The sequence below is a fragment of the Gymnoscopelus braueri genome, assembly GCF_963280865.1.
Source record: "Gymnoscopelus braueri genome assembly, chromosome: 17".
Taxonomy (NCBI): Eukaryota; Metazoa; Chordata; class Actinopteri; order Myctophiformes; family Myctophidae; genus Gymnoscopelus; species Gymnoscopelus braueri.
The window spans coordinates 44,879,827-44,889,116 of NC_137617.1; the positions used below are offsets into that span (position 1 = coordinate 44,879,827).

Below are 9,290 nucleotides of genomic sequence, written 5' to 3' on the forward strand. Positions count from 1 at the left end.
TTACACACCATAACATACCGTAGTTAAATGTTTGTCCTCACAACTGTACAGTAGTAATACAAAACCTGTGTGTGTGTGTGTGTGTGTGTGTGTGTGTGTGCGTGTGTGTGTGTGCGTGTGTGTGTGTGTGTGTGTGTTACGCAGTGTGTCTCTGCCAGAGGAGCCCCCCCAGCGCCCCCCCTCAGAACGTGATCGCCAGCGGTCCGGGACCAACCAGTCCATCATGATCCAGTGGCAGCCTCCGCCGGAGAGCCACCAGAACGGCGTGCTCAGGGGCTACAGCGTCCGGTAAGAAGACCACCTGCAAAAACCTCTTATCTCCATATTCAAATTGTGTGTTTTTTTTCCCGTAAATTAACGCCCTACTTGATCATACTACATTGTCACACGAAAGCATCAAAAGTAGCAGATCCGCCCGCGACGCCTTTCGAGCTTGTAGATCTGCTACTTTCGCTGGTTTAAGGCCCATTTATACTTTATCTTCAAGTATAAATGGGCCTTTATACCCAGCTCAGTGGTATTGTGGTTAGAGAGCTGTCCGCGCCCTGAGATGGGCAAGTCATGCCAAAGACTAGAACAGAAGAAAGAAATGTGACATGCTAGCAGTGGTGGAAAAAAGGGCTCAATTGCTTTACTTAAGTAAAAGTACCAATACTGCAATGTAGAAGTACTCCGTTACAAGTAAAATTCCGGAATTAAACATTTACTTGATTAAAAGTGCAAAAGTATTGGCATCAAAATGTACTTAAAAGTACCAAGAGTAAAAGTATTAAAATATTTGAAAATAGCAGATCTACAAGCTCACGAGCTTGTAGATCGGCTATTTTCAAATAGCCTATGTATACAATTAGGGCTAAAGTGGTTAATGTATGTTTCATAATATCATAATTTGAATCTTAAAAATAACTAAAGTTTTCAAATAATTGTCGTGGAGTAAAAAGTACAATATTTGCCTCTGAGATGTAGTGGAGTAGAAGTAAAAGTATTGGAAAATTGGAAATACTCAAGTAAAGTGCAAAGTGGGCCACATGGCTCTGGCTCAGTAACTGTTGGTTCCCAAGGCTACTTACTTACTTACTGTACTCTAAGTAGGCTTTAGTCAGCCAAGGCTGAAGTGAAGGAGAGGACTGTTGAAATGTTGACCGGCAGCAAACACCCAGCTGTTCCATGGATCTGTGAACAAACACAGTGAGCTGTGTGGTGTAGTTCCACGAGACTGCTGAGATGGAGAGCTCCAGTTTAAGATGTGTATTTGTCAGTGGTGGAAGAAGTACTCAACGTGTTTTACTTTAAGTAAAAGTATCAATACCACAATGCAGGAATAATTTACTTGTGTAAAAGCACAAACAAAACTATTGGCATCAGAATATACATAAAATATACGTAAGTCAAAGTACTCATCACATTTTCAAAACGTATAATTATTTTTTGAAAATAGCAGATCTACAAACTCACAACGTGTTGCGATGGGACGTGTTGTGAGCTTGTAGATCGGCTATTTTCAAATAGCGAAATATATATAAGTGGTTAATGTATGTTTTGTAATAATAATCAAAATCTACAAAGTAGTAATTAAAGTTTTTAAAAATAATTGTAGTCTAGTAAAAAAATAACAATATATATATAGGTATATATATAAAGTATATATAGGGCTGAAGTGGTCAATGTATCTTTTGTAGTACTATTCAAAATCTGCAGTTTTCAAATAATTGTAGTGAGATGTAGTAGAAGTAAAAGTATAAAAAATTGTAAATACTCTACTTGAGGAGTAAATGTTCTAGTTACTTTCCCACCAGTGAGTTTTTAAGATGTTGTATTTGTCACATGCCAACAATACAGCCAGTAGCATGTCTGCAGGCAGTCACACTGCTGGTGTACTGCCAGCCCCCCCCCCCACAGTGTGAAGTCAAAGAAACAAGCTGCACATGAGGTGCAAGGGAAGAAAAGATAAAAATAAAAATAAGTATTAAGAAAAAGGCAAGAATGTGGCAAGAACACGAATGCTTCTATAATAACACGTCTTTCCAAGACGTCTCATCAGAAGCGTAGAGATATCGTTGTTGCTTGTCGGACAGAAACCTTGTATCTTTTCCATATCTCAACTTTTAAATGTTTTTTTTTCATACGAGAGAGTAGTCAGAATAGCAGAGCTACAGTACGAGCTTGTAGATCGGCTAATTTCACTATTTTACAACTATTCCACAATCTCCGCATGCAGAATATATAGTCTGGAACTACACATCCCGAGAAAAAGCCGAGACAGGAAGCTGTCATCTGTTCGTCATTTCCATTCACGGAAATGTATTTAAAAAATATTTTTACATTGGGGCGGACCAAGTACAGAGCCCTGGGGGAGTATATTATAGGGTTTGGAGTGGAGTTTCTGGAAACACAAAAATGCTCTTCTACTGTATAATCTATGGCATTGGTTCTCAAAGTGGGGTCCAGGGACCCCCAGGGGTCCTTGAGGGAGTTCCAGGGGGTCCCCAGCTAAATGATGAATAGTAAGGATTCGGAACCAAATTGACCCTTATGGGTCTGTAACTCAGAGGGTGTACAAATGGAACCAAATGGACCCTAACGGGTCCATTTGGTTCCATTTGTACACTCAGAGTTACAGACCCATAAGGTCATTTGGTTCCATTTGTACACTCTCAGAGTTAAATTAACATTGATTTTACAATATGAATTGGGGTCCCTGAGATAGAAATGCCATTAAATGGGGGTCCGTAGCATAATGCATGTCACACTGGGGGGTCCTTAAAATGTAAATGGTTGAAAATCCCTGCTAGAGCCGTACAAATCTTCTCCTATGGGGGTCCCTGGCATTATAATATATTTTCAAATGAGGGTCCGCGGGCTAATAAGTGTCACTTTGGGGGTCCTTGACGTGAAAAGGTTTGAGAACCGCTGATCTATGTCATCACTCTGAACAACCAGTTTTTGTTCCAGTTGGTACCTTTTTATGTTGTTTCTGCGTGCATTGCGTACATACATACTATTGTTGGATTCCCTATTACTCACACATACAATAAATAAGTAGAAACAAAGTTCATGTATGCAAGCCAGCTCATACACATATAGGCATGGAGCACATAACATGAACTGTTAATTAAGGCGCCGCATCTTCAAATCACGTACCGCGGATCAGTGATTGACAGGACGTAAGTCGACTTTAACAAGGGCCATTTTAACCCTGTCAGCGTTGGGCGGGTGGTGAGAGCAGCGGATTGACTGCAAAGTGCTGCAAAACACGTCATTAGTTTGGTTTTTCTGTTGGGCTTGTTATTCATTCATTAGAGAGTCCTTTAAATGAAACGCCATGCTTCCCCTACAGACAACTAGTCAATGCTGTAGGAAGTGCTGTTGGCTGGTGCACTGTCTCCCCCTTGCTTTGAGGCGGGGGTACTGCAGGTCATTGTCTGAAGTGCAGAATCTGCCTGTCTATCTTCTGTCTGTCTGTCTGTCTGTATGTCTGTCTGTCTGTCTGTCTGTCTGTCTGTCTGTCTGTCTGTCTGTGTCTGAGCAAATGTTACAAGGGAAAATGTTAACATGATGTACTGTAACAATTGAATTCTTTAGCCTGTATCGTTTTGATTCGTTTTGATTCAAATAACCTTAAAAAGTACTTTAATATCCAATATGACATATTATGGCTACCACAGGAAAATTAAAAGCAGCTATTTAATCTCACAAGTGAAACGGAGCAACACTGTGTTAGCTGAATAGGTAGAGAGCCCGCCTGGGAAGCAGAAGGTCCCGCAGGTTCAAATAGGTCTAATTCAGAGGTCCTTCAATGTTTTTCAGCCCAAGGACCCCCTATCTGAGAGAGAGAGAGAGAGATGAAGCAGGGACCCCTCACTATATATTCAGTATAAAATTGTGTTGCAGATGAAACGTTTTCACAGATTTCATAGATAGATTCATAGACTATCATCATCTATCGTCAGTTTGTTGGATTCATGTTTGTGTGTATTTTCTGACATTTAACCACTTGAACCGTCAATACTTAGTAGACTTGACCTTTTACCTTGTACTTAGTCTGCTCTTTTTCTCCCCCTCTCTTTGCCGAAAATAGCCGATCTACAAGCTCACAACGCCTCGCAGCGTGAGGCGTTGTGAGCTTGTAGATCGGCAATTTTTTGGAAAAGTTCTCCTTAGAATAGGGATGCTAGGGTTCAAGTGGTTAATGTAATGTGTAGGGGTCCCGGACCCCTTGTGGAAGACCCCTGGTCTAATTATTATTATTGGTCCTTATCTCAGGTACCGTCTGACGGGGCTTCCTGTGGACTACCAGTCCAAGAACATCTCCCACCCCGGACGTGACCAACCTCCTGCTGGAGGAGCTCATCATCTGGACCAACTACGAGATCGAGGTGGCGGCGTACAAACGGCGCCGGCCTGGGCGCCTTCAGCCACAAGGTCACCGAGTGGACCCTGCAGGGAGTGAGGAAGAACGCATCATCATCATCATCATCATCGTCCATCCGCTTTCAGGAAACCTTGTATCTCCATTAGGGGTGGGAGGTCCATTTTGCTCTATTTGTCCTCTCTCAGAGTTACAGACCTTTAAAGGGTCCATTTGGAACCCCCTCAAGTAACCCTGCAGAAGGTCCCTGATGCCCTATACTTTGTCATATGGAAGTATTGACAATAGCCGATCTATAAGCTAACAACCCATCACGATGCGATGCTTTGTGAGCTTGTATATCAGCTATTTTCACTATGAGAAAAATAATGACATGCCCGAAATAGAGTGGCCAGGTCAAAAGTAGTTAAGTGTCCCAGGCCGGGAGGTTTTAATAATATTGAACCAATGAAACATATTAACAAGAGCTTCCGACTAAATAATAACTACAATGGATCCATTAGAACATTATATATTCATGATAATTTTTTCCATATCCTGAAAAGTAACGCTTTTGGACATAAAAGATTTCCAAGTGACGATACGCATAAAGTGAAAGTAACGCTCGCTGCTGTTTTGTTGGAGATATGATTGAACAATCTAAAACTTAACTGCTGAAGTTTTGGTTTAATAGAGAGAGAGAGAGACAGAGAGAGAAACCGGATAGGAATTTGGAACATTAGAGAGCATCCGTCTTCTTCGTTCCAATCTGATTCATTTCAGGTTGCCAGGGCAGCCCGCTGCTTTATCACAGTTGTTTAAAATGATGAATGATGAATGCCCTCAGATTCAAAGGATTCCCCCCCCCCACCCCCCCCACACAGCACTCTCACTGCACGACAATTATTTGGCATCTCTGAGTTACTCTGAGTAACAATTAAGCCCTCTTTTATAGTTTGTTTATTTGAAAATAGCACAATCGAGAAGCTCGGGTAGATTTTCAAAACGTTTGACACATTTGGAAAAAAGTAAATACAGAGACTTTTATACTCGTAACAGAGTATAGGCTTCTACTTCTACATTGTGGTATTTCCACATTGTGGGATGACACAACAAGACCCCTTCGGCAAGGACAAAAACAGAGCTTCTCTGCTATTGATCGCTGCCCGTCTCCCTGCTGCCACGTGAAGAGCAGAGATGGCACACAGTGCATATATTCCTCCCGGGGTGGCATCGGGGCCGCGTGGCATCGATCCTCCGTTCCTCGTGTCCATTACGGCTCCGTGCAACACAAGCAGCTCATTCAGCGGCTCTGCATGGCTGCCATACAGGGCTGTAATAATAATAATAATAATAATAATGTGCGTGGGGAAGGTATCCCTGCAAACCTCCCATGGCTGCTCAAGTTCATTTATATTGATTTGGCTCTGGGAGGACCAACAAAAAAAACATGGCACTTTCCAACGTATTCTCACCTCTCAAGCCGTGCTGTCGTGACGGCCTTTGGACAACGTCAAACGGCAAACATTTGACGTGACCGGAGCCCCCGTCGACGTTACAGGAGCCCCGTCGTGTCATTTTTAAAACGTACCAATAACTCCGCCCACACTGGGAATGCGGAAGTGCGGGCGTTCTCAAACCCAAGACGTACAGAGGGGTGCCGACTGCCGGAGTTCGACAAAAAGCTGTTAAAACGACGACGGAGGCGCGCCATCTGGAGCTGACTTGAGCTTCAGCGAGCCGAGCCGAGCGAGTGGTCGTGCCGAACGTCGCGAAGTCTGTTTCAGCCCACTCAGTGGCGTTGGAGTTACGGATGAGGACAGAATCGTAAATCATCATGTCCCCCCCGTCAGCATGCAACGTCGCGTAACCCCCGAAACATCAAATAGTGTCATATGGGCAAATCCGTCCTCACAGGCAGGACAGAAAATAACTCGTGCCTGATTTATACTTAGTTGTGCGTGAGTGACACGCACTGAAACAGAAGATCGACAAGCTTTTGCTCGTCTATCTGCACTTTGTTGGTGCGCGACGCGGCACTCTAAACCCAGTATAAAATCAGACATAACCCGCGCCGAGCAAATTGTCTGCGGCCGCGGGGAAGGCGTTTCCATCAGGAAGAGACAGAGTGAAGGCAGACACTGGTCTGACCCAGACAACCCCACAGATCGATACCGTCATCACAATAGACACAGCAGGCCCGGTCCGACTGAAAGGTGTTCTGTCATGCTTTCTTTCTTTCTTTCTTATCATTCTGTCTCGCTCCACTTCTCTCCCTTTCTCAATTTCCTCTCCACCACCTCGCCCCCCTAGCACTTCACTCTCCCCATGGACCACTTATTGGTTAATGCAGCGACTGTCCAAGATACTATGCTGTTATCTTGGACACTCGCGTTCTCATGTTTTGTTTCTTAGGTTAGTTTTTTTTCGTGACCACAAGTGTTAAGAATGTAATTTAGATAGCATGTTATTTAGACAGAGGCTAGTATAGGTTCATTGTTTACCTGGCATCCATATGGTTTCAATGTACAGATTGTTATTTAGATAGCATGTTGTTATTTAGATAGCATGTTGTTATTTAGATAGCATGTTGTTATTTAGATAGCATGTTGTTATTTAGATAGCATGTTGTTATTTAGATAGCATGTTGTTATTTAGATAGCATGTTGCTTAGACAGATGCTAGGTTCATGGTTTACCTTGGGATCCTATAGTTTCTTGAGCCATTACACTGTCTCTCTGCATTCTGTGTATGCGATAAGCTTGCTTATTAAACGTTGCTCTGGAAATGCTAAAAACCTAAATTGTGAATTGTAATTTCATGTGCCCCTCCCCTCCCCTCCCCTCCCCTCCCCTCCCCTCTCCAGTGCCGACCATCGCCCCCCGGCAACGTGCAGGCGGAGCCGGTCAACTCCACGACCATTCCGTTTCACCTGGACCGCCCCCAACCCGCAGTTCATCAACGGCATCAACCAGGGATACAAGGTGAGGTCATCACCATCATCATCATCATCATCATCATCATCGTCAGTTCCTGTTCCTGAACTGTTACAATGAACCACTTTAGCCATTATGCGATTAGCCCGACACTCAGCCTGAATGTTCCTTTCGTTTGACTCCATTATTCAGTCTGAAAGCCCTCTCAGTGTGCAGTCGTTTTCTGAGAGGGGGGGGGATTGACAAAGTGGCGATTGATTCATACTGGATTATCCCAATCCCGATTGGGCCGGGGCGCCGGTTAGATTTTCACCCGAGAAAACCCTGCCTTCTACAGCGTCAGCAGACCCTGAATGCGAGGCTATAGCGATTTAAGGGGCTGGAGCCAGGCTAAATACGATGACATGGTATGAAAATGTATATTACTAGATTTTCAGGCTGCTACTCGGCCTTGAAATCCAGCCCTATATTGCGCAGTATGAAATCAGAGATCAGAGCAATGGTCACAGAGTTAAGGCCATTTGAAGTGTTAAACACTGCTGTAGTGCCCCATTATGTGAGCAATTTAGTTTTTTTGGGTGTGACTATTTTCATGGCAGACCCTTGAACAGCGTTTGTGGCAAGTGTGGTGTGGATTGGAGCAACGGGGGTACCTGTGGCCCCCCGGGGGCCCCTAACGTGGCCCCTGTTATGACTATTCTGATGGCAGACCCCTGAGCAGTGTTTGTGGCAAGGTTGCTGCGGATCGGAAACAACGGTGCGCCTGTACATTTAGCACCCTGGAGCCCCTGGTATGTGTGGCCCCTGAACAGTGTTTGTGCCAAGTTTGATGCAGAAGGCGTCTGTGGCCCCTGGTATGACTATTCTGATGGCAGACCCCTGAACAGTGTTTGTGCCAAGTTCGGTGCGCCTCGCAGGTCCGTAAATTACATTTGTGACGTCCACCGTCTGCCCGTCTGCCCGCCCAGTAGGCAACTTTAATATAGGATATGGAGTGGCTTATTTTCGGTAATGGCCGAGAACAACGGTGCTATGTCTATGCCCTTTATACAAAGTACTAGACCCCTGGGACTTTTTTTTAAATATGTTTTTGGGGGAAATGTTGAATTCTTTCATGTTTCAAATGTTCTGGAATTTTCTTTTACAATTGCGAGATGCCAAGCTGAAAGTGGTTAATAGTCTGCTCACACATCCCTCTCTCCACATGGAGGTGAAGCCACTCACAGACTGCATGGTGTATTGGTTTGTTTGTGAAAGCTCTTCATTATCAGTCTGTGGGCCGTTCGTTGCCTTTATTCTCTTACCATGGGCTACTATATATAAATATGTATATTTGGTTTCTCCCTGGGTGAAACGAACGTGGTCGAGGCTCGCCCGTGCGGCGGTGATGAATGTCTTCATTATTTTGTCATGGACGTTTGAATGTCGCCGCGGCTCTCTCTCTCTCTCGCTCTCCGGTGTGTACTTCATTGAAATGAAACACAGTGGGTCCGCGGGGGGATCTTATAAGAGACCCCCGGGCCGTAATGGGATTCCGTTTTTCCTTTCTCGAGAAAGCATGTTTAGAATGAATGATGCCGCCGCCCGTTGTTTTGTTTGTTTGTTTGTTTTGTTTTGGGGAGGGAGGGGAGGGGAGGGAGGGGAGGGGAGGGAGGGAGTTTGGATGTTGATTTGGGACTTTTATTCCCCACCTCAGAGGTGTGCATGTGCGTGTGCGTGTGCGTGTCCGTGTGTGTGTGTGCTTGTGTGTGTGTATAAAATAGCTCTCTGCACGCCTCAGAGGGTGAGTTATACTTAGTTCTATGCCACTGCGATGCACCTTAAAATAGCCGATCTGCAAGCTCACAGTGCATGGCAGGGTGACACGCTGTAAGCTTGTAGATCTGCTTTGTTGGTGCCCAGCAACGAAGTCTAAATCAGGGGGGTCTAAAACTCTTCACTGGCAGCTATGCAGGGTCACTGCTGTATACTAGTTGTGAATGTTAAATACAGACCCTGTTCCCCAG

General features: G+C 44.4%; 1 protein-coding gene across 1 annotated transcript in view; it reads left to right on the forward strand.

Annotated features, from left to right (window-relative positions):
• Positions 1-9,290, forward strand: part of sdk2b (sidekick cell adhesion molecule 2b) — a 650,002-nt gene that overhangs the window by 517,637 nt on the left and 123,075 nt on the right. Inside the window, 8 exon segments of the mRNA XM_080455991.1 lie at positions 145-163; positions 165-203; positions 206-288; positions 4,264-4,312; positions 4,314-4,388; positions 4,390-4,446; positions 7,215-7,271; positions 7,273-7,332. Of these exon segments, the coding sequence (XP_080312117.1) occupies positions 145-163; positions 165-203; positions 206-288; positions 4,264-4,312; positions 4,314-4,388; positions 4,390-4,446; positions 7,215-7,271; positions 7,273-7,332 (439 nt within the window).